Source organism: Ambystoma mexicanum, chromosome 9 (assembly GCF_040938575.1).
Source record: "Ambystoma mexicanum isolate Mex_15411 chromosome 9, UKY_AmexF1_1, whole genome shotgun sequence".
NCBI lineage: Eukaryota > Metazoa > Chordata > Amphibia > Caudata > Ambystomatidae > Ambystoma > Ambystoma mexicanum.
This window is the reverse complement of record NC_090931.1, coordinates 824101942-824126709: the sequence shown is the minus strand read 5'-3', so window position 1 is coordinate 824126709 and position 24768 is coordinate 824101942. Positions and strand designations below refer to the sequence as shown.

The following is a 24768-nucleotide window of genomic DNA, read 5'->3' as shown; positions in this document are numbered from 1 at the left end:
TCTGATGTTAGGGGTTGATACCTCGCGGCAAGCATGGCTGCATGACACTAAGTTCTCGAAGGAGGTGCAAGACAAGGTCCCGGACCTTTCATTTGATGGTAAGGAGCTTTTTCACTCTTCTACTGATGTAGAGCTCACCAAAACCAAAGACAGCACTCAGACGGCCAAATCTTTGTCTGTTCTGGTTAAACCTCCCTTCAAGACTCAAAGGCCGTTATCGCAAGTTCGACCTTCCTCTGGTTTTTGGGGCTTCCTCAACCGCAAAAATCAGAGTGGATACTCCTGCGGGGAATAACCGCTGTAGACAACAGCGTACGCAGTATTTCTCCCGCTCCTCAGCCTCCTCATCAGGTTCAGGTGGCACCGCCACCGATAAACCTGCCAAATGAGGGTTTTCCGCGCTCGCACAAGACCCCGTGGGAGGACGCATTGCGTCTCATTGGGAGGCGTGGCAGACCATCACAGAAGACAGATGGGTCTTGTCAGTCGCTTGAGCGGGCTTCCGCTTACCTTTACCCCCTACCCCACCCATCAACCCTCCTTTTCAGCTGTCGGGCTCACCCTCCCTCAAGGCCGAGGTTCAGAAACTTCTGCTCCTCAGAGCTGTGGAACCCGTTCCCCTTGGGGAGCGAGGGGAGGGCTTCTACTCCTGGCTGTTTAAGGTGCCCAAACCCAACCAGGCTGGCCTGTGCACCATCCTAGACCTTTCCCAGTTCAATCTTTCCCTACCCCAAGAGAAATTCAAGATGATCACGCCCGGCCAAATTCGCTCTTCGTTGCAGGCGGGCGATTGGCTCAGCGTGGTGGATCTTCAGGATGCGTACATGCATATCCTGATTTGGAACCCACACAGGAGATATCTATGTTTCTCTCTGGGAGAGGAGCACTTCCAGTTTCGGGTGCTTCTTTTTGGCCTCAGTTCGGCGCTGCGTGTCTTCACGAAGATGATATTGGTGATCTCGGCCCATCTTCGTCTCCAGGGTATCCATGTGAATCCCTATTTGCATGACTGGCTCCTACGCAGCCCTTGCCCGTTGGCAGCAGCGGGCAACCTCCAGCCTCTCCTTCAGCTCCTGTTCCATCTTGGGCTGTCGTTGAACTGGCGGAAATCCTCCATGACGGTCTCACAGGACCTGACTTTCCTGGGTTTTCGTTGGAACAGGATAGACTGCCGTGTGTATCTGACCGGGTACAGAATGGCAGATCTGTTGGCCATGTGTCAGATGTTTACGCAGTCGGAGAGCATGTCGGCCTGGTGGTTCCAGAGGCTTCTGGGCCTCATGGCCTCATGTGTGCTGGCTCTTCCTCTTGCTCGTCTCAAAATGAGGCGGACCCAGATGGCTCTCCGGAGTTCCTGGCGTCAGGCTGTGGACCCGGATTCCAAACGGATAATGATTCCGGATTCCATGAGAGTGGACCTGGACTGGTGGTCTTCTCTCAGCAACCTGTCAGTGGGTGTCGGGTTCCAGGACCCAAGCCCCATGGTGACGATCACTACAGACTTCTCCCTTTTCGGGTGGGGTGCAACGTTAGATCTTCTTCAGGTCTCGGACCTCTGGTCACCTCAGGACAAGCTCCTGCACATAAATCAATTGGAGCTTCTGGCGATTTTTCTGGCGCTCAAGGCGTTCAGACCTCTCATTGTCAACAAGGTGGTCTGCATAAGAACGGACAATGCGGGTGTCAATGTACTACATAAAAAAGCAAGGGGGAACGAAGTCTCCCCCTCTCGCGGATCTGGCCATTCAGATTTGGGAGTGGGCCGTGCTTCATGGGGTCTGGCTGCTTGCAGTGCACATCCCGGGACGGCTGAATGTCACCGCAGATGCCCTCAGCCGGCGGACAGTGGTCAGCTACGAGTGGGAGTTGAAGGCGGAGATCCTATCATGGATTTTCTCGCGTTGGGGCAGACCGGAGGTGGACCTCTTCGCCACGGCGATGAACAAGAAGCTGTAACGCTCACCTGATTCCCGTAGAGGCGCCGGTCTTGACTGGGCGTATACCGTATCTTCAAAGGTGATGTGTAACACACGGCTGGCTCTTTGGGCTGGACCTCTGTGCACTGTATGTCTGGCTCGAAGGGTAAGATGTCTGCAGATAGAAAATGTGGGATTAATGAACTGGGTTATTGAATGTCTCTCTCTTCTTCCCTTTCTCTTCTCCTGTAGGACCCCAAAGGTTAACGCTCTCACCTTAGGTAAGTGAACGCCGTGCTCTCCATCTGCCTAGAGGCAGGGTGCTGTAACCAGTTTCTTCACTGGATAAGAGGAGCAGGCCTCTTGACTTCAGAGGACTGCTGTCCGTCGTTTACTGCACGAACGGTAAGTTTCGAGTAATTCTAATGTCTTTAAAGTCTTTAGTAATGATGTCTCTTGTTTTGCAGGGTTCCGGCGATGGCGGATGGCGGGCTGAAGTGAGTTGAAGATGGAGCCCGTGTGATGAATAGAAGCGCCTGGAAGCACGTAAGTAAGCGCTTGTTGCCTGCTTCACGATGCGCTCTAACTGTCTTTTTATTTTGCAGGTACATGTTCGGGGCGGCTGCAGGGTGCCGGAATACCCACTTGGTTAGATGTGGAAAGGAGTAATGGCCCGTGAGTATTAAAGTTCCCCAATGTCTTTAAACGCACCTTGTTTTGTCTTTCAGATGCGGGATGCAGCGCCGAAGGCCTCCGGAGCGTGCAAAGAGTTGGTAAGCTTTTGTCTTTCAGATGCCGGAATGCAGTGTGAAGACCTCCGGAGCGCACGAAGAGTAGGTAAGCCTTTGTCTTTCAGATGCCGGAATGCAGCGCGAGGCGTTGGTGACAGCCGATGGACCAGGTAAGTGAAGAGCTGTCACTGAAGACCGTAATGCTAACCTGTTCTTTCTTGTCTTTATAGGTGTTGCTGAAGACTGGATTCAGGATGGTAAGCCTTTTTCCTTAGGCCCAGGATCAGATGCAGAAGACACGATGAGCGTTCTGCTGCTGAGGATGCAGAATAACGCAAAGCAAGATTCATCCATCGGGTGTGGTTTAAATAGCCTCCTGTAGTGCTTAGGTGTCTCCTTCCACAGCCACGCCTAGGTAAGAAAAGAGTTCCTGCTTTCCAGAAGAGTTCCAGTGTTCTGAATCTAGGGAGTGGCTCCTGCCCCACCCAACAGGAAAAGTAGTTCCAAACAGAAGAGGATCAGAGACTCAACTGGCAGGCAAGTAAGCAGCATGGTCTGCTGCAGGTAAGTCCACCCAGGCATTATGAGCCCGGCGCTTCCAGCGCTGGGACTGGGCATATTTATGAGCCTGGTGCCACTGGCACCAGGACTGGGTCTAAAAGGTCCCAATTGGGACTGGTTGGCACTCGGAACCTGGGTTATGGATCTGCTTCCAAGGGAGTTGGGAAAACCCTGACCTTTTGGAAGCAGAGATCATGACAGAAGCTTCCTCAGTACACCTCTATACGGGGGCTGGGAGCCTCCTCTCTGGGGGACGCACTCGAGATCCCATGGCACAATATGAAAGCTTATGCCTTCCCGCCTCTTCCTCTGGTTCATCTAGCAATTTGGAAGTTGAAAAGTTCTGTCAACTGTTCTCTTCTACTGATAGCTCCGTGGTGGCCGACCAGGTTTTGGTTCTCAGAACTTCAACACCTGTCGGTGTGTCCGCCGATCAGGTTACCAGTAACTCCCGATCTTCTTCACTAAGGGGAACAGCAGATGTGGCACCCCTCCCCACAAGCTCAACTTAGCGGCATGGTGCCTGAGTTCACGGCGCTAGAGCCTTTGGGGTTGTCTGTGGATAACATGCACATTATCCAGGCAGCCAGGAAACCCTCGACCAGATCCCAATACAAGAGTAAATGGCTCAGGTTCTGTCATTGGTGTTTGAAGAAAGAATTGGACCCGAGGGTGGCGACGATTGACATGGTGCTGTCCTTTGTCTCCTCCCTAGCAGAGTCAGGGGTCATGTCTTGTCCTGCAGGACTTATCTTTCGGCGATTTCCGCCTACCTCTCTACAGACCGGTGTTCTTATTCGTTAACTAACCCGGTGGTGAAGAGACATTTTGCTGGTTTGACACGCATCTACCCTCCGGTTCGTACTCTGCACCCGCCCTGGGACTTAAACATAGTCCTGACGGCGCTGTGTCATAAACCTTTCGAGCCAATGGCTACGGTTGACCTCAAGTACATGTCTTGGAAAGTGTCCTTTCTGGTCGTCGTTACGTCAGCGAGGAGAGTGAGTGAGCTCCAGGCATTGTCGATGGAGCATCCTTGGTTTTTCACAAGGACAAGGTAGTCCTTCGGACGAACCCAGCTTTCCTACCAAAGGTAGTGACCGAATTTAATCTGAATCAGTCGATTTCCCGTCCGGTCTTTTTTCCGAACCCTGCCTCGGAGGCGGAAAAGGTTCTACACTGCCTGGATGTCCGAAGAGCTCTTAGGTTCTACCTGGACAGGACTGCCGAGCTTTGGAGCTCTTCCCAACTGTTTGTGACCTTCGGTAAACCCCAGGGCAGGCCGGCGTCTAAGGCATCCATTTCCAGATGGATTGCTGCCTGTATCACGGAATCTTTCACCGTCCAAAAGCTGAAACCACCTACAGTAAATGCGCCCAAGTGCCTGATTGCATTTCTAAATACAGTCGATAATCAGCTGACTTGGTAAGCTGTGGAAATAAAAGAAAGCTCAAAGTAATAAAATTTAATTTTCACCTGACAAAGTCCCCGTGTTCGGGATGGAATACGTGGCGTAGAAGTGAACGCCTACGAATTCACACACTATTTTTAAGTCCATGTTGGTTTTAAATTGAATTTTAATTTGCTTCTATGAAAGAAGAAATATTAAAAGCTTGTTTGAACTTTAACAGACACAAGTGCTCTAACATTTTTTGTTCAATCCTTAATGAAACTGTTTACATTTAAGTGGACAGCAAGTGAGATTGAATGTTGCTTAAATACACATATATGTATTACAGAGCAGGGATAGTTAAGGTGATAGCATTGAGGTCATAGGAAATCAGAACATTCTATTGCTAATAACTTTTGATTTGCAGGATGGATATGGCTGATATTTTCCAAACAAAAAGTTTGTCATGGGCCACCCCCTCCAAAATCCACCTCGCAAACTGAACATTTTGGGAAAGATTTTTAAAAAAGTGAAAAACGTATTAAAGCAAAAAAAAAAAACAACCTGTATTTGGCCTACTCCATTCATTTTCCCCTAGAGGAAAAAAGTCAAAATTTGGTAATGCCGAAGCACAAAAACTGATGGGAGGATTTGGACCAAATAAGAAGCAACTTGAGCACAAAGAGTTGACTTCATTTCCAGGACAGGTCTGGGGTAAATCCATCCAGGAGTTTTTAAAATATTTGATGACGAAGGGGCTGTCCCCTGCTCCCATAAAAATAGCTATATCTCCCATGGTGCTTTGCAGCAGAAAGAATTATCAGAAATTAAAACTGCAATTTATTTTGCTCAATGCAAGCGATTACTGTGAAAATTCCTGGGGAATGAGACAACAAAAAGTGCTCAAAAAGCTATTAGGATGAGGGAAAAGGATGGCATTGCATCAGGTGGCGAGGGGGAGGAAAAATGATGGCATTGAATCAGGTGGGGAGGGAAAAGAGGATAGCATGTCAAATTGCAGAGTCAGGGGTGGTCTGGGGAGCCAGTGAGAGTGCAAACATTTTGGATTATAGGGGGAATACCTGGGGAAACTCGCGGGATAGCTGCGGCTACAACTGAAGATGCGCTCAGCAAAGAAAATGCAGAACACGAACCAAAGAGTGGAAGCGGTTAATGGGAGAAGAACAGGGAGGGGAAAAGCAGGTGTGGGGGACCATGTATGGGGGCACTTGATGAGTGCTTGTGAGAGCAGGGAAGAGTTTTTAATTTTCGGGGGGATTCCGTGGGAATGGGAAGTTCATTGCTGCTGTATGTGCCATTATCAGGAGAATCCTGCAGGAATCGGAAGAGAGTGGTACTGTTATTATTATCAGGCACTCCTCCTTACTCTACCACATGATCTCATTGCAGGTTGTTCTGCAGAACGTTAATCATATTTTCATGCAATCCATTTTACATAGATTTGCGCCCTTTGGATATCCTATCAGAAGTGGCTTCTTCTAGGACGGAACCAGGCGGGATACGGATGATCCAGGCCCAGGGAGCTCGTGGTTTTCGACTGTCAGCTCCCGCACATGCCCTCAGCTTCCCAGCTTCACGGTTCTTCGTTCACTGTGATCTCTTCCCAGAGGAGTTTTCAGTTGTCCTCACTGTGAAAATTGACAGACTGCCTCCTAAGGTAAACGTTGTTCCTGTATTCTTTTCACATAGAGGTTTAGGGGTAGGTGTACCAGGCCACTGTGCTTGTGCGGCCATCCTATATGAATTAAAGATTAGACACAGTGCAGGCATCTGCACACTGGTGTGGCAACCTGCCTCAACTCTGCTTAAATCACTCAACTTCTACAAGGAAGCATGTAGCACATATTCTGTGCCCTTCGCTCTTTGCCTGTTTCTTTTGAGATGGAAAAACTTTGCCATTTACTGCTAAATTAAGTGGTAAGTTTATTGAAACATTATCGTAATGAGGCTCATTGTCTCTGAAATTCCAATAGTGCAGCGACACAATCCCTTACATGTCAAACTCCCTTATTAGCCACTCCACATGCACATAAAGACCGGCTATTATAATGCCCCAAATCATCGTAGACATACGTGCCCTAAACACAATATTGCAATGAAGAAAGGACATGTATTGATATATATATATATATATATCCAGGCAGAAGTACTATTATACACATTTCATTCATATGACTTTCCATAACCATACAAATTGCATAGGACGAATGGCATTTGCCCTCTATGAAATTAACACACACCAAAAAAACAAGAGAGGATATTTTCTTCTAATGGTGTTTTGAAAACTCTAAGTGCATGTTTTAAACTCCAAGAATCAATACCAATGTGTTTCCTGGAACATGCAATCCCGAAATGTGACATTTCACTTTTAGTTGTTTATAATTTTTCATCAGGTAATATGGAACAATGGTAAAGTGCCTGGCCTGCGAACTGGTAAATTTAAATAAAAAAAAACAGCCAATGTTTCTCATTTTACACACAGCCTTTAAAATCCCTGGGTGGAGTGACGGCATCCACACTTTGAAAAAAGGGGGTGGACAGCTTGCCCCTGAAGCCCCTGGTCTATGGGTAATCTTCCACTTCAAAGACCGACTTGACAGAGCATCGCCAGCCATGTTAGATGGATTAGCAGCAGCCATCGTCATGGAAGTATGTCCAACTTTGAAACTACAAATCTATCATGCCTAACTCCGTGAAACATAGTATGTGACTAACAGGTCCAGTTCTGAAATCGGCAGAAAGTTTGTCCAAAAGTCACCAATCGTCGTTAGCTAGGTCTGACTTTATTCCTTACTGTTTTGTCCCAGATTCCACTGGGGAACTGGAGGTGATCTGCAACATACAACGGCCCTAAAGCTGCCTAGACAATAGACTCCCCCCCATACCCACCGAGCACCACGTTAGTCTGTCAAATGGAACTAGCATAAGGAGACTCTATGAACTATTGAGTACTGACAAATCATTGTTTTTTCTAAAAGAAAAGTGGTGACTTCATGCCATAGTGGTAATAACGCATGGCACTCATCGACTGCGACTTACTGAGGGAGGCTGAATAGATGTTAAACCCTTTTACTCTTTTTCCCCCCCAGAAAAATGAATACATCTTTACCATGATCAAAGAAGGAAGCAAGAACGTCCTGGTTGGGTTGCGGTATTCTATGAGCAAACTCCACTTCCTCTTCTGGAACCGAGATCATGCCAATGGCTGGCAGACCCGCGTGACCTTTCGAGATATCAGACTGGCCGATAACCAGTGGCACACGCTGGTCCTGGCAGTGTCTGGGAGCTCTATTTCTCTCAGCATTGATTGCAGCATACCATTGGATGTGTAAGTGTAGTGTGTTGCAAGCAATACTTCTATATACTAGTGTATGATTGTTGCACATTCAACAGTGGCTCTTTGGCTCTGTTGTTTCCGATCTTGCATAGGAGGGCCAATTCACTGTACTGGGGGAGGGGGGTTGGACGGATTGATATCACACACTCAATGACATCACCAGAAGTCACCAGAAGGACCTTTGCACCTGATTACATCACGGGAAGTGCTGTCACAGGGCCTTTTGTGACAACCCGCAAGTGACATTGCGGATTTAAAAACAACCCAAATATGTTTACAATTAATACAACAGCAAATTGCTACTAAAGCATATAGACTATTAACCATATTTCAGCTAAGGTGATGCTTTAATATGGCATGGGTGTATTCATGATATCACAGGGTTACACCCAGCAGAACTAATATAGTTTAGAGCAGAGGTCTTCAAACTGTGGGGCGCGGCCGCATCCCAGGGGGGGGGGTGCCAGAGCCCAGCATGAAATGTAAAAACAAAAAAGTTTTTTTTTTTTTTTAGATTGGAGGAAATGGGAAGGGACAGCTCACATGGTCAGACTGGACCATAAAACGGTTTTAGGCACCAATGAAAAAATGGCCAGCAGTTGCAAATGAAAATTCAGTCCTTTAGTCACAGACTGTTTGAATAGTACACAAGAGGTTGTTTTTTGTTCAAATGTAAACAAATTGTGTTATTTAAAGAATATTTATTCAGCAACAATGGTCAAAACTACTAGCTGCATAGTGAAGTAAGTCGTCAAACTGCACACATTGGCCAAAAAAGTGGCCCATTTTGACTGGCCTACACTAGCATTTTTCATTTTTGCTATGGTCATCGCCCTATTGACATATAGGCCAGTCCAAGCCTGCCGGCTCTTCCATAATGGGTGAGGGGGCGTCCACCCACTGGCCACCTCACCCATTATGGAGGAGCCGAGGAGCCAGCCCAGTGAAACACGGAGCATTCCCTCAGCTGCTTTTTCCAGCTGAGGTGGTGTTCCTGGGCTGGCTGAACTATCAAAGGGAAACACTGTTTGCCTTTGACAGTTCATTTCCCCAGCCGCACATGATCCCTGAGCCATGCAACGCTGGGGGTGTTTTGCTTCGCCAGTCTTGCATAGCTCATTGGAAATGCTGGCTGGGGCACTGCATGTATGTATGTGCGAGGGGGTGCTCCTGCGCCTCCTCGCACATACGGGCAGAGCAACCTGGAGCGGGGTATTTTAGCAACCACTCGCAGGCCCCTGCAGAAGGTATGTTTATGCCGATTTATTTTTTATTTAAATGTGTATGGATGTGTGTATGCTTGTGTTATGGGACTGTGGTGGGAGCAGGATGGGTGGCAGCACTGGGATAGTGGTGGGAGTACGGTGGGGAGAGCCCAGGGTCTGCACTGGGAGTAGGGTGCGGTAACGGCAAGCAAAGGTTCATAGCGATTTCTACATACTGTCCATCTAGCACTTTTGGGGGGGCCCGGCCTGCCCAAACTTTGCTCAGGGGGGGCCCACTAGTCTAGAGGGATTGCCTTTCTGTGCCAAAACAGCTGCATATGGTCTCTTCATGCCATCGTATGGTAGTTATAGACTCACAGTGCAGGTATAGTCATTAAATGCTTAATATAGCCAGGCATTCCCACGTGCTGCCATAATATGCCAAGTGTAGCCTTCTATATGCATATACTGCTATCTTAGGTCTCTTATAGCCTAGGTTTCCTGTTATGACCGGATATGTAAGCCACTGCATGGCATGACCAGATGCTACAATCACATGCTGAGTGCAGTCTCCAATTCCTGCGAAATGCCCTTGAATGCCACTTAGGTTCTCATACCCCTGGCATGTTCACCATATGTGAGGGAAGCATCAAATGTGCAGGTGCTGCCATCATATGCCGAGTGCATCCTCAAAAATGTCATTAATGCCACATAATGCCCCCTGCTCCTGGTTTGGTCCCCATATGCAAGGTACATTCTCATATGCCTGACTGTTGCCATTGTTTGCCAAGTGCAGCCTGAAATGACACAGCAATGCCATCTAATGCCAGTAATTACATGTTTTCATATGCCAGGTAAACTAACGGTGTGTGAGGTACAGACTCACATGTGCAGGTGCTGCCATCATGTGCCAAGTGCAGTCTCAAATGCTTCAGAAATGCAAGCCGATGCAGGGTAATGCCTGTACATTCATAATGTGCAAGACGCGGCCATACACATCCAGCTGCTGCGATCATATGCCAGGCGCAGCCTCAATTGTCCCTGTAATGTCATTCAATCCCAGGAAATGCCTCATAATCTAATAATTTTATATAGTGCTTTATGCCGGTGTTGCCTTCTTGTAAGTGATGTAACATCTGTTATTAACACCTAATCACGTGGCACTTTATCAACCTGGGAATGGTGAAGGGCTGAGTCTGCCCATTTGAGCTTTAAAGCTGTGAACTGCAGGATGGACCCAGGTCAGAGCCAACCACTTCCTATCCACCCTGACATTATGCATTGCACGCTCACCAGGCGCAAGGCAAAGCATCACATATCAGTTTCAATTAACATATGCATGTTGTCAGTGACAATTGCCTAGCTTAGCCTAAAATGCACCGTACTAATATACTAGCAAAACAGCTCACCCTGTGCACACAGATTATCAGAGAACACACACTGTACTTTACAGGTTGCCCCTTGGATAATTCTTGTTGCAGTACGTTCGTTGGCTCAGCAGAGATCTTTAGCTAAAACTAACTTACTTAAAAAAAAACAGCAGTAGTGGGACACAAATTAGATTGCAAGAACTCAGTAGCTCGGGTCAAATCTGATAAGGATGAGGTCTGGCCAATGCTAAGAGGACTCCTGGTTAAGTGAATAAATGAAGTGTGTGATTTATTACTTACATTTTTTAAAATAATTGCAAATCATACAGTCATCTTTAGCGTTTGAAGACAGGGGTGAAAGCTGGGCTCATGGATGGTGTCCTTTCACAGACTCGCTCTTCAAAGGGAATTATATGATAGGTTATTTATAACATGCTTAATACCCAGAGGTTAGTAAGCATGGACCCGGAGATCGAACCTGTGTTGCTACATGTCGTCTTGCTTCCAAGGCAAGCACGTTGCCACTGAGCTATCCTCCCGAGACACTTGGATCACTTGTGAGAGCCCTTTCTGCTATTTCTTGGGATCCAGGGTTCACAAGGGCAATGCAAGGGGTACAACATAGGAAGTCAGGGTTAGCAGCTGGTACCCCTGGCCACCCCTAAATGAACTCCCTGATCTAGTAAAGAGGAGCAACTAAGTGAAGGCTGAACAAGCCAATTGACCCTCCTACCCCTTAGTTTACTGTTCTGTGAAGTGTGCATTTCTACACAGATATAATTCTTTGTAGCATACATGTCAGTAGCAGACACATTCAAGTCACTGACTGACAAGTACTGAGGGTCAATGTCATGCACTTGCAGTCCACTTAAAAGCACATGTAGCTCGCAGGAAAGTGTGCACATGCTACATGCAAACACATCAATGTCTACAAACATAAACAAAATCAGGTCAACGAAAAACATACAGGTCTCGGAAAAATTGTCCAGCTTACTAAAAGGTGGAGCAAGTTGTTTGAGAAGGTAATAAAAACAGGAAATTTGAGCGGGTGCTTAAGGCAGGTAACTTGGAGCAGGTCATGGAAACAGGTCATTGGATCAAGTAGTTGGGGAGGGATTGGATCAGGTGGTTGGAGCAGGAAATTGGACCAGCTTGTCTGAGTAGTTAATTGCAGCAGATACCTGGAGCAGATAGTTGGACTGCGTGATTGGCTGAGGTAATTGGAGGCTATGATTGGAGCAAGTGGTTGGAGCAGGTAATTGGAGAAACCCGCTGGAGAAGGAAGAGTCAGTGGCAGAGGCAGCTGATTGGAGCAGGTAATTTCAGTGGGTGGTTGGAGCAGATTCGTGAAGCAGATGGTTGGAGAAGTTAATTGGAGAAGGTTTGTTGGAGCAGGTTATTGGATCAAGTGGTTGGCACAGGCCATTGGTGCATAATTGGAGCGGGAACATAGAACAATTATTTGGAGTATATGGTTGTAGCAGATAATTGACCACAAATCATGCTCTTAGATTGAGGGTCCTCTTCACAGATAGAGATAAACTGCAAAATTGCCAACATTTCAGCTGTGCTTGGTAGAATATCAGTGCCTGACTTGATCGGTGTCTCTGGTAAAAACTGTAGTGGGTTACCACAGCCCATCGGGCCAGGTACATACGCTTGGCAGGATCCTGTCACTGGCACCCACACTGAACACAGTTTGAACAATGCCAAGGGTACCACTGCCATTGGGACAAGCATGTAACTCCTGCCTCTGCTCATGACGTGCCCAATTTACCCCCCTGTAAGCCCCTCTAAGGTACTGGCCATGACGTTGAAATTTCCTCATTCCACCACTCTTCTTGTACTCCTGCCTATCTCACCCTGCATGACATATGCATATTAATAATAACTAGTGATTCACATAAAAATAATAATTGTTGGTTCATATGGTGCGTCATGCTACGTTGGGCTGAGAATCGAACCCATGTTGCACAGCATCCTTTTGTTCCTAAGGCAAGCACATTGCTCCTGAGTTATTCACACAGCTTAAGTGTAGCCATTGGTTATCTTAAAATACGACTGCGGTTGAGGCTCTCAAGGATTGGACTTAAAGAACCATGTTTTAGACACCTGATACATCTATAATATCAAATGTACAGACAACAGGGTTTTGGGATAGCCGTCACTGTTCAAGTAGCAACAGATGGTCTCCGAGGCATGCCATGGTTTAACCTTCATGTTTTCTGTGGTAGAGGAGGGGAGGGTGGCTGTCCAATAGACTTTCTTATCCGGCCATAAGCACGGCTTTTGACAGGGCCTCTGGGCAGGTCAGGTGTAGGGTAGACAAGATCTGCAACAAAGTGATTTAATGAGACAAAACCGCTTTCCGCCAAACAAACCATTTAAAGAAATTCCTTTAGAAGTCCACTATAAAATGCGGCCCTAGAGCTTTCTCGTCTCTTTATCTAATATTCAGTAACTTTAAATATTTACATGTTGTCAGAGGAACACATCACAACATTGAAAATAGTGATGTATAGAATTCTAAATTCCCAATACTAAATCTAAAACCCCAAGGTACAATGTATTTATCGCTGTCACCTTAGAATCTAGGATTTCTGCATGTTTGGATTCTGATGAACATCAATGCAAATTTTTTTTAAGTTAGATTTTTATACAGAAAACACAGTTTATAAATGTATTGATAAAGTGACTGCTATCTGAAGGACTGAACCAAGGCCGGGGGTCCAACAATTTGATTCTTGTTTAATTTATATATCAATGCATGCTATTGGCTGATTCATTGAAATAACTGATTTAAAACATTTCCTTGGGTCATTTCACTCTTTGGTCTGTTGTGCTGTATGAGGATCAGTTGAGCACAAAACTTTATTTGCTATTTCATTTTGCATTTTAGGATAGCTGTCACCCCATTTCCTTCATCTCTGAGTACCAACGGATCCAGAATGTACATTGGAAGCCGCAAGAGACGGAAAGGTTTCTTCACTGTGAGTATATCACAGCAGAAGCGGACAGGCCTGTTGTGGAGTCAGGAGATTTTCCAATAGTCTGATGTCTCAGAATAGTGGGTAGATACGGGGCAGAGTCAGTCTCAGATATGAAGACGGATATGGGACCGATACAGCCCCAGCCTTTTTAGAAACACTGGCATTCTGGGGAATTCTCAGAGTTTAACAATGGGGCAGTAACTCTGGTCATATAAAAAGGTCGTTTTAAATGACCACACCGTAACATGGGAGTTTTTTGTGTGATAAATACGTTTTTTATTAGAATTATATGGAATAAAGACAAAAAGCTATAGAGAACAGCAGAAACATGTACAATATTTCAAAAAAGATGATAATGGATAAATACATGAGCAGTGTTAACAATTCAAAGCAAAGTCAAAATAGTGTATCAAGGTTGAAAAAATTATGAACCACTAAGATGGAATTGTTGACATCAACAAGAAAACCTTTGATTCATTTAATGCTGCTATTTGGCATCATTCTTCCGTTTTGGAGGTATACAATCAGTTATCAACCAGCAAGCCACTGTTATGAACCCCTTTGGGGTTTCTCATCCTTTCCATCTTGTAACATCAACAGAGTAAGTACCATTATTGAGCTGTTGTAAAGGCTATTCAATGTGCTTTGAAACGTTAAGCTTGCGGCAGTAAGGGCTATTTTAGGACTATGAGCCTGATTCAACAAGATTTGCACTGGAGCAAATTAGGAGATGCAGGTGAGTATATAAGATTTGCATCTGCTGGCTTATACATGATCCACAAAGCCTGTGATTGGAGCAGACATGGAGATTCCTGGAGCATCTCTGAAATAGCCTTCATCAATTCTTTGTGAATTACGTTTAAATCCTTGGAAGTTGAGTTGCGTTGGTGATGAGGAAACAAGATAATCGTACATCATTTTTCAAAGACCTTATTTCCTGAAATTCCGGGTCAGCATAATTTACTGTTCTAGCACCATTGCTAGCCTGTTGTAAAGATAGTCCCACCACCATCTTTTTCTTTCTTGAGCCTTGCATCTCTAGATGTAGAAAGGAACTCTGGAAGCACACCATGAGGCAGAGACAGGCTTTTTCAAGACATCAGGTTTTATTCAGCTCACACCGACACACCGCATACACCTTGGACATCACAGGAGCTCAGCTTTTTTAACACTGAAATCAGTCCTCCTTTTGTACAGTTTGTAGGGAGCTAAGACTAGCCCCCAACTTTTTTAAATACACTCATAAGCAAGGCTTTCCATTGACATCAATCCCTTACCTGGCAATTGGTCATTCTGTGCTTAACCTTCAACTTGAGATACATTTTGGCACTCACCATTGGATTTCCTGTTCCAGAGGCCCTAATTTGGGCATCAGCTGTGTTCTTTTTGCCAACAAAACCAGACAACTGCGTCATTCACTGTATACTCTCAGACCTTATCTGATTCCACTGAGTACACTGTCAAAGATTAGAGATTTGTGGCCTTGGAACGTCTCGTGCTGGCTGCTGACTAATTTCAACACTGTCTACAGAAATTAATTTCATTAAATAGACATTATTCTTGTTAAAGGTAATGTTGTCTTAAAGGGGATGGCCTGTCACAGAATGGTGGATTAGCCTGTTTCTGGTCATATCTTAACCCCTGGTTAGTTTCTAACCTATTTTCCATAGCACATACACTTTATCATGCACTAATGATTACGTTAGTCGTTATTTAAAGTATTATGACTTCATAAACATAATTGGTAGACAGCACTTGTGCTTTAAAGCACTATGATTTCTGTTTTTGCACATTTGGAGGCAGTAATCACTTCGTCAATTTTTTCTGCACTTCATTTTAGTGAGAGGGGGTCTGCCCCCACTGCATTCAGTTAACAAGACCTCCTATTCACTGCCACCAGGGATTTGGGACATTCACTGTAAAGCTCTGCTTATGTTTTTAAAGTAGGTACCCATGAGGGCACAGCAAACGCCAGCATGCTTCAATGACAGGCAGAATTACCCCTAAAACAGGCATTATAAAGCTAAAACATTTACATTTTTCAAGTGCCTGATTGTGAACCATTGGCTTTATGTTAAGACATTATTCAACAGAGGAAGGCCCGCACAGTGCTTATCTGTATGGAAACAGAGGTTTCCCTGGGGTTAGGGGTGGGAAAACATTGGAAAAATAAAGAGTATTAGGACTGTGGCGAACCAGTCATCTGCCCAGACCAAACTAGCAAGTGACACATCCTTCCTCAGCCTTCTCTGGCTTTCAGAGGCAACGTGCCTCACTTTCCCCTATAGTCCACTTCACCTCTCATTACTTTTTTATAGTCCACTTCCCCATTCTTAGGAAAAGCACAGGAACCCAAAATCTTGATAGGGCAAAGTCAGAAAGAATGTCTCCGAAATAAATTTGTTTTTGTGTAAAGCGTGAAATGGATTTAATCAAGCAGAACCTTTAGTTGTTTAATGAAACTCAGTGATTTTGCATGTTACCTCTTTTCTGCCACCATTATGTTCATGTTGTTTTCCCGTTCTTCCCAGGGGTTGATAAGGCAGCTCGTATTGGTGCCAGGATCTGACGGTACCCCAAAGATCTGCCCGAATGCCCGTCCTCAGCTAGCAACACTGGTTGTGCCTCCACTGCTGGAGGATCTGCCAGTGAAACTGGCAAAGAATGAGATTCAGCTCACCTATCCCTACGGTGAGTACACCAGAGTGACCAGACTCACGTACTGAACGATCAGCAATTCTGAAGGCAAACTGTGTGCTATGCTCTGAGTCGGCATAAGTCAGTGCGTTATGTGTGAGTGTGGGTGAGTGTGAATGAGTGAGGGAGTTAATATCCAATTGTGTATGAGTGAGTCGATGAGTGGGGTTGTCATTGAACATTGTTTTTGTTATTGCATGTGTGCGAGTGAATGAGAGTAAGTGTAAGTGGGAGGTAGTGTGGCCAACTGATTATCAATGTGCAGTATTTGAGTTCAAGTACAAGTGTGAGTGAGAGTTCTACAGTAGTCGAGTGAATGGAAGAATGACTAAGTATGTGAGGGAGTGATTATGAGGGGACATGTGTCTAGGTCTGCCAATTAATGAGTGGGAGAGAGACTGTGGACGTGTAACCTGATTGTGAACTGTGCTGGAGTGAGGTGTGGAAGGTCACTGAAATTGATGAATTTTAAGCACATACATGCTGCAGGTGAAAGACGAGCAGGATCATCCGTGGTTAATCACCTAGCGTTGTCCAAGTCGCAGCTCAGGTGTGGAATAGTTGAAACCTAGGGGCTGAAATCGCAAAGCATTTTACTTTTTGGAAGCCATAATGTACCCAGATGCAACTTATAAACAGTTTTCAAAAACTAGACTTCCCCTGTGAAGGTATGTCTGGCGAGGAGCGCATTGTGCATGTCATGAAAAAATGGGCCAGTAACACATGCTCCTAAATTGGGAGGGTATTCAAAACAGGTGTATGCCTGGTCTTTGTGCACTAATCTGTTCACTTAACTTAAAATCAAATGTTTTGAGTGTCACTGGCACAGTAAGCATGCGCAATCTCTCCAACTGATGTGATTTTTATTTTCACAGCATGGGTGTAGATAGGGGCATTATTGACGTTTTCATGAATTTGAAGAATAAGAAAAGGATACATCTCAAACTGCAAACTTTGGAAACCTGTCTTTGGCAAACTACTTGTGCATAAGGTTTTGGCTGAGTACCTTACACTCCCAAAGGGCCACAGGCGTAGTCATATAAGGGCACTTTCATTGTCACTTCCTACTAATCTCCCGACTCGTTTCTAAAAGATCAAATGTACACATAGTTAACACTCCACTAGGTTCTTTGTGAAGATTATGTCTAGTCACATTTATAACCACACTTAGGTGTTAATTACAGATGGTATAAGTTATTCATGCAATAACCAATAGTTGCACACTCATCAGGGCCTCCTAGTTGGTCCGAATGGGCATTCCTAAAGCTGAGACCATATTCAAGTAATTTCAAGGTGTCTTTGGCTAGTGCATCTCAGTGCCAGAAGTTCAGGTATAAAATCATGACAAATGCTTTAAATGGTCTGAGCAGCATGCAGCAACTAGTAGAGGGTGCAGAACTTTGAAGCAAACTGGACTCTTTTACTACAGTTTGATTCATACAAACGGTTATGCTACAAGTCTTTTGAAATCATGGAATGTCAGTGGAGGAAGACCAGAATGTACGGAGATTGTGAAGTCCAAAAGCATGCCCCCAACAACCATCAATGAATTGCTGGTTGAAACAAAAAGGAGTGGATACGGAAGAAGATTCCAGCACTCCCAGCAGATTCCCAGTAACAGAACACTAGAAAACGGGGCAATAGCCCATTATTTCCCTTTCAGAAAAAAACAGTGAACTCTGAGAAGAGGTTAATATGAATAGTTACAAAATGGACTCTGGGATATTGGGTTAGGTAGGAACTTATTTCAGGCTAGATGGATCTGGGACATAAACTATAACTAACAAATATGTTTTCCAATTCTATCTCTAAACATTTCTATTCCAGATTTCAAGTTGTATGTTTTTATGTTACATATGCAAGTGTTACTAAACTTAGCTATAAAGTCAGTATATATATTCAAAATCATATCTTTACATTTCTTTGTATTCATAATGAAATCTTTACATTTTGTAATCCATACTTGTCATATTGCTGTATGCTTTGTCCTTATTAGCAATCATGTTTTTAATGTACATTAAATTTGTCTTTTGAAAATGAAACCTCAATCGGGTGTTATGTTTAGGACTCTGCTATTAAATGCTACTCTCCTATCTTTGCAATCATAATACTTTTTAATTTGGTCAATCTATTTAGCTTATCCACTCTAGGATGATAACCCTGCCAATGTGTTCACTTTTCTGGGTTTCTTAAACCTGCTTTGCAGTTAAATTGTACTATAATATAATCTTTGTGTTACAGTATTTCATTTTGAATGTACTATTCGACTGGTAAATGCTGTTTCTCTATTCTTATATGCATGCGTGAGTTCAAAAGTACAATCTTTGTGTACCTAACTTTAGATTCTATGTTTCTCTTTTTACAAACCTAACATCAGATTGTATTTTGATTTGTTTTTTAAATGTTATCAATTTATTTTAAATGTTGACTAAAATAAATATTTCTGTGCTCGTAATCACATTTTCAAATTGTTTTTTTATATTTTGTATTCAATTTAATGTGATATAGTTTATATTTATACTTTTCATATCATAACAAAACATTATACAATACAAATAAAATACACATTCAACCTTTACATTGCATAATTTCATAAGACAACAATTAATATACAATTCATATCATATTATCATAAAATCATCCAAAAATCTTCCACACTATCACAATTAAAATTAATCTTTTATACAATCTGAATTAAAACACACAAAAGTGTACAAGAATGTACACATTCATTCACTTCTAATCACTGTGTACTAATACTACCGCATAATTCACAATTTGTGAAGTCTTTTAATGACCAAACCCTGTACAGTGCTAATTGTAGTGCTGTGTAGTATATCCAAAAGGTTTCACTTTGCGTAGATTCCAAATTATATGCAAATATCCCTACATTTTAGGTATACATTGGGGCAAGCTCATAGCACTTAGTTAACACATGTTTCCCAGTTTAAAGGGGGGGGGGGGCGTATTTACTTTACAAATTCGAGAGGATCTTCGTTCCTTAGTTAATTTTAAAGCTGGACCCAATACTGTCAAAACAGGAAGACAATTTAAGCACATCAAAAGTATAAACCTGTGCAATGGCAGCGATGGATATAACAAATAGCCTTTGGCAGTTTTCAAATTGTAAGATCTTTTTGACAAACATACGTAATTACTTAGGGTGGACAAGTGCTCATAATTCTGTATTCAGTCCCATCTCTCTGCCTTCCTGATAAACATTATATATATTCTTATATATACCTATATTTATTACCCCATCTTTACCATATCATTTTCTTTGTATATGCTAACCTGTAAGTATCCTTTTTTCTACATGTAAAATCCTTCTGTATGCCACTGTAACTATCCTGGCAGCCTATGTTCAAACTGTTTTTTTGTATACTATATGCTTCTCTGTACACATTATGTAACCAAGTTTAAGTTGTCTTGACCTCTACTGCGCCTGGCTACTTAATGGGTTTGGCACGCATTACCAAATACATAAACAAACAAACAAACAACTAATACTACTTTGATTTTTCTAAATCTTTAAATACTGATACCTTGGCTCTGAAATGATGGCAAGTCTCCCCAACTCCCCAAAATCATACATAGAATAGCTCAGTGAGCAAGCCAATGCATATTCCATTGCAAAAACACACCAACAATTGAATATGTCTTTGGGGTCTGGCTACAGGCCTTGTACTTGCAATCAGCCCTTCATTTGCTTCACATATCCCATTCTTGATTTGGGGATGTGTGATCTAACCCATTTTCAGTCTGAATAACCCTGCCTTTAAATTCTTTTTTGCATGGTTACATTAATGTTTATTTTTGGTCTGTGTCTACACTAATACATTTAACTTCTGTTTTTCTTTGCTAAAATGCAGGCCATTGTGTTCTAATTTTTAATGTTTATAATTGCTTTGTTATAGTTACTTTTCTATGTTCATGATGTGTTTGAATTTCTTTTCTTTTCCGTGAGCAATGCTTTTTTCAATTTCATATGGTCAATGTGTTTAAAGCAGTACCCTTTGATATGTATTTTACATTAAACGATCCTGCAGTTATAATGTAATTGTTTATTTATAATGCGCTTAATGCACGGACCCTTGGATCAAACCTGTGTTGCTTCACGTCGTCTTGCTTCCAAGGCGAGCGTGTTGCCCCTGAGCTATCCTCCCGAGACTCCTGATGCCCATTTAAATTGCATTCTTCTGTGTTTTGTGCATGCCATTAAGTGCTGCAATGCTTATTTTAAATGCTTTTCCCCTCTGTTTATAAACTAGAGTTTTAATTATAATGTTCTATGATTTTAATCCTGCATTAAATTATGTTTAGGGCATGCCCTTTATATAAAATGATCTACTTCTGCGAGTCTGATATTTTGAGGCATTTTTTCTGTGTTTTTCTATAACAGTAAATATCAAAACTCATGCTCTCCAATGTTGCCTACATAATTCCAACTCTCTCTTTTGCCTTTCATCTTTTGTGCATAGAAGCCGATATGAGGGTAACTCTTGGCTCCCGCCCCATCTGCTCGAAAAATGAAAGTGCTCAGTTCTGGTTGGATGCTTTTCGGAAAGGACTCTTTATCTGTGATGGCAAGGAATGGATTTCTGTCCTGGAAGGTGCAGTATGCTTATGTTATATTTGACTCATTTGCAAAGCTGAATGTTCACCAAGGAAGTGGTCGGTCGATGCTAAAACTGACCTGGAGGTAGCCAGGTCCACAGCAATGTTTAAAACTCGTTTTAGCTTGATACCATTAGAAATGTATTATCACAGTGGGAGCCATAATACATTTCTAATGGTATCAAGCTAAAACGAGTGGACTATATCTTTCATCGCTAAACAACATAGGAAGCATGTAAGAGATATGTAAAGCGCCAATTGTGTAGGAATCCAACACAAACACACACAATCTTCATTTCGGGCACAAGAGCACGGTCCCAAGGGTTCCTGCAGCCGGCTGCCTTTACTAATACTAAACGTCTAAGGAAGAGCTTGGTGCGGTAACCAACTGTTCCTGGTGCTCTCACCACTTGTCAAATCTATGTTTGAAATCTGCCATGAACTGGAGTCATATTGGAATTCAGAACTTAAATACATCACCAATAGTATATAGACGAACATTATTCAGTACCCTAGTTGGATTCTATTACGTACTCTAAGAGGGCCAGAGCAAGCTAGCATTGTTGGTTACCTTGATTTGTTCAGCAATTAATATAACGAATGAAATGCGGCTTAATACAGCACCACCAGAAATTAACGAGTGTCTAAACGCAATGTGGGAACTGATATCTTTTGAGGTGCTAATATTAGGAGATACCTCAAAAGATAATTCAATAATCCATTTGGAGCATAGTTAATGGGGTGTCTTCAATTATTTCAAGTATCACTAGTAACTTGCACAGTCCATGCTTAACAGGGTGTACCCCACTTTGCTCTATCTCCTTTTTACTATTTTGTCTATTATTCATCTCTTTGTGGGTTGCTTGAGATCGATTGGGGCCAATCCTCATAGCTGACCTTTGTCTTTCCTTTTCTTTCTTTTTCCTCTCTTTGGGTGGCATTGGGCAAAAGGTACAAGGGGATGGAGTTTCATTTTTTTACTTTCTCTTCGTTTGATCCTAGGATTAAAGGTATTGAGCTACTTGGTTTGAGATCAGCCATGTACTGGCCACGCCCTTGTAAATGAGTGTCTGGATATGAGGAACATAAAAAGGCTTACTGTTATGTGCAATGTTGCCTCTTCGAACTTCCTGTCATGTGACATAGTGCACTTGCTGTGAGCCCCCCATTACTTAAAGATGATTTGAAGACCAAACCACTCCCTCGAACCCTATGAATAGTTGATTCTAAATGTAGAGAAGATTATGAACATAGTGGCCAGCTCTCAATGAATTCTTCTATAACAACCAGCCAATATTTCAATATTCGAATGATCCATTACTATTATTCTTCTTCAGTGGATTTTAATGTAGGCTTAATGTTTCATCTGCACTGTAAAATGAAATGAGGCGTAACACATGTACATACTGTTGGGAGTTGAGATAATATGCCAATTCTGGGGACACATGTTTGTCCACCTACCATATGAATTTAATCTTTCTCTTTTACAGCGAAAGAGAGGTTGGACTATGTGGAGGAGTATCAGAATCTGGCTACAGGTTCTGAAACAATGGGCCTTGAAATCTTTACTATCCCCAATGTTGGACTCTTTGCAGCAACAGCGAATAGAAACACTCACCCTGGATCTGCAATTTACAAGTGGATCGAGGGAAAGTTTGCACCCTACCAGTACCTGAGAACATACCAAGCCCAAGCCTGGAGGCACTTCACCATTGGCAAAAAGGTTATTATTGATTTTCTTGGGAGAAGTTTTGTGTACTATACTAAGGTCTGAAATAGAGATGCCTCATTGTTCTACTGTGTTAGCTACAGGGGTCTGCAGTCTGTGGCTCTCCAGATATTTTGGACTGAAACTCCCATGATTCCTCAACGTTGAATATGTTGGCTAGGGGTAATTGGGTATGTAATGCAAAACATTTGGAGTGCCACATGTTGCAGCCCTTCTCTTAAGATATCGAGCCGGGATTGGCTGGCTCATGGAATAGCCGAATTGAATTAGGGTTTCCTAGCATACAGTAGATTCTGGCCTATTCTTACCAAAGCCATAGTGAATTTCTCATGTATGGACAGTGGATGATACATTTCTGGTTGGTGGGCAGCTGAGTTTCCTTTAATATTCTTGATTGATTTCTATCTGTGTAAAAGCCTCCATGGGAAAATTGTGTCGTCACTCAGGGCACTCAAGAAACAAATATAGCAAAAGAGTGTGATGCCATATGATTGCATTTGATCTACTTTTTTTTACTGCATCCTCCCTGTTAATCTACCTGTACACTGATGCTCCAAGTATACATTTTCACTCCATAACACTACAAATCCAACCTTAACTCTCACTTCAACTATGGTATCAACGTAACTTGCCCAATACTTGAATTGAGTGTTAAGGTGTTACTGTTTGTTAGATTAACCTTAACTCTTTTTTAAAAACAAAACATATATTTAATTCCAGTGTTTTTGTGGTGAGTATGACATATTATCTATGAGTGTATGTCATATAATTGTTTGTAGTAAACGCGTTTTCTGTATGAGTTTTTTTCTGCATACAAACATATTGTGTATAAGCCATGCAATTTTCTTTTCTTACATGTACGCAATTTACATATTGTATATGTATAAATACATATGACAATTAACATGAAAGTTAGTGCTGGCTTGATCTTAGTTTTTATGTGTAGTAGTGTACAGTATGTAATGCCATTTTCATACATGTACATTTTGCGCAAAAGATGTCAATTCATTTAGCGCATGTCTTTTAATCCTTCGATAAGTAGGGGACTGGGTGGTATAAGTGTGTGCTGTAAGCGCATGTGTTGTAAAAGTGTTTCATAAGAGTGTGTGGTGTAAGGCGTATGATTGGTGTGTACGTATCTGGTGTGTATATGAAGTGTAAGTAGCATATGAATATCTGGTGTGAAGTGCTTTTGATATGGTCAACCATGCCATCCTGCTCAATCGCCTCTGTGATAACCTGGGTATCGCTGTTCAGGGCCTGGCCTGGCTGGCCTCCTTTCTAACTGATCGACCCTCCCAGGTCCAGCTGGGGTCCTTCCTCTCTTCTATCTCTCTCTCTCTACCTATGATGTACCCCAGGGGTCTAACATTTCTCCCTGACTGTTCAACCAATACCTGGCACCTCTTGCCCACTGCATCGCTACTCTCTGCTCCAACTTTCAGTGTTATGCGGATGACACCCAGCTCTACTTCAGGCTTCCCTCAGCCGCCTCTACTCCTTCTCTCATTCTTGACTGTCTGTCCACAATCCAGGAGTGGTGTGCCGCCAATGATCCCTGCCTTAATGCCAGTAAGACTGAGATCCTCTTCATCAGAAAACCAGCTCCCTCCTTTCCTCACTCTCTCTGGCTGTCCACTCTGGGGCCTCTTCCTTCTCCCACCTGTGAGGCTAAGAACCTTGGGCTCATCTTTGACTCCACACTCTCCTTCTCTCCTCACATCTCTGACTTCTCTAAGAAGTCAAACTATCAGCTGAAACTCCTTAGATATTCTTCATTTCCTCACTTTCCCTCAGAAGCTCACTGCCTCCAGAGCTCTGATCCTCTCTGGGCTGGACTAGTGCAACAGCCTCTTTCTAAAACTTCCTGCCTCTACTCTCCGTCCTATACAACTTATCCAGAACAGGACTGCAAGACTTGTCTTTGGCCTCAAGCCCAGGGATTGTATCTCTCCAGCACTGAAATCTCTTATCTGGGTCCCAGTGGCAGCAATGATCAAGTTCAAGACCCTTTGCATTGTCCAAAAGACTTTTTGGGGCTTGGGGCCTGGGACTTCTCTATCTCCAATGCTCTCTTCTTAAACACCTCCCTTCTCAAGCTCTCCGCTCATCCACCTCCAACTCTTTGAGGATCATTCGCTTTTCCAAGCAGAGAGTTGGAGGCTGATCTCTTGCTTTGGCTAGGGCCGCCCCCTGGAACAGCC

General features: G+C 43.3%; 1 protein-coding gene across 3 annotated transcripts in view; it reads left to right on the top strand.

Annotated features, from left to right (window-relative positions):
* Positions 1 to 24768, top strand: part of TSPEAR (thrombospondin type laminin G domain and EAR repeats) — a 213883-nt gene that overhangs the window by 96893 nt on the left and 92222 nt on the right. For 2 of the 3 annotated variants that reach the window (XM_069615843.1, XM_069615842.1), the window contains exons 2-7: positions 6059 to 6276; positions 7709 to 7947; positions 13431 to 13521; positions 16053 to 16212; positions 20700 to 20831; positions 22326 to 22558. In XM_069615843.1, the coding sequence (XP_069471944.1) occupies positions 6124 to 6276; positions 7709 to 7947; positions 13431 to 13521; positions 16053 to 16212; positions 20700 to 20831; positions 22326 to 22558 (1008 nt within the window). In that variant the 5' untranslated portion in view covers positions 6059 to 6123. Of the gene's footprint in view, positions 1 to 6058; positions 6277 to 7101; positions 7269 to 7708; positions 7948 to 13430; positions 13522 to 16052; positions 16213 to 20699; positions 20832 to 22325; positions 22559 to 24768 lie in introns of those variants that run through there. The other variant, XM_069615844.1, reaches the window with a different exon arrangement.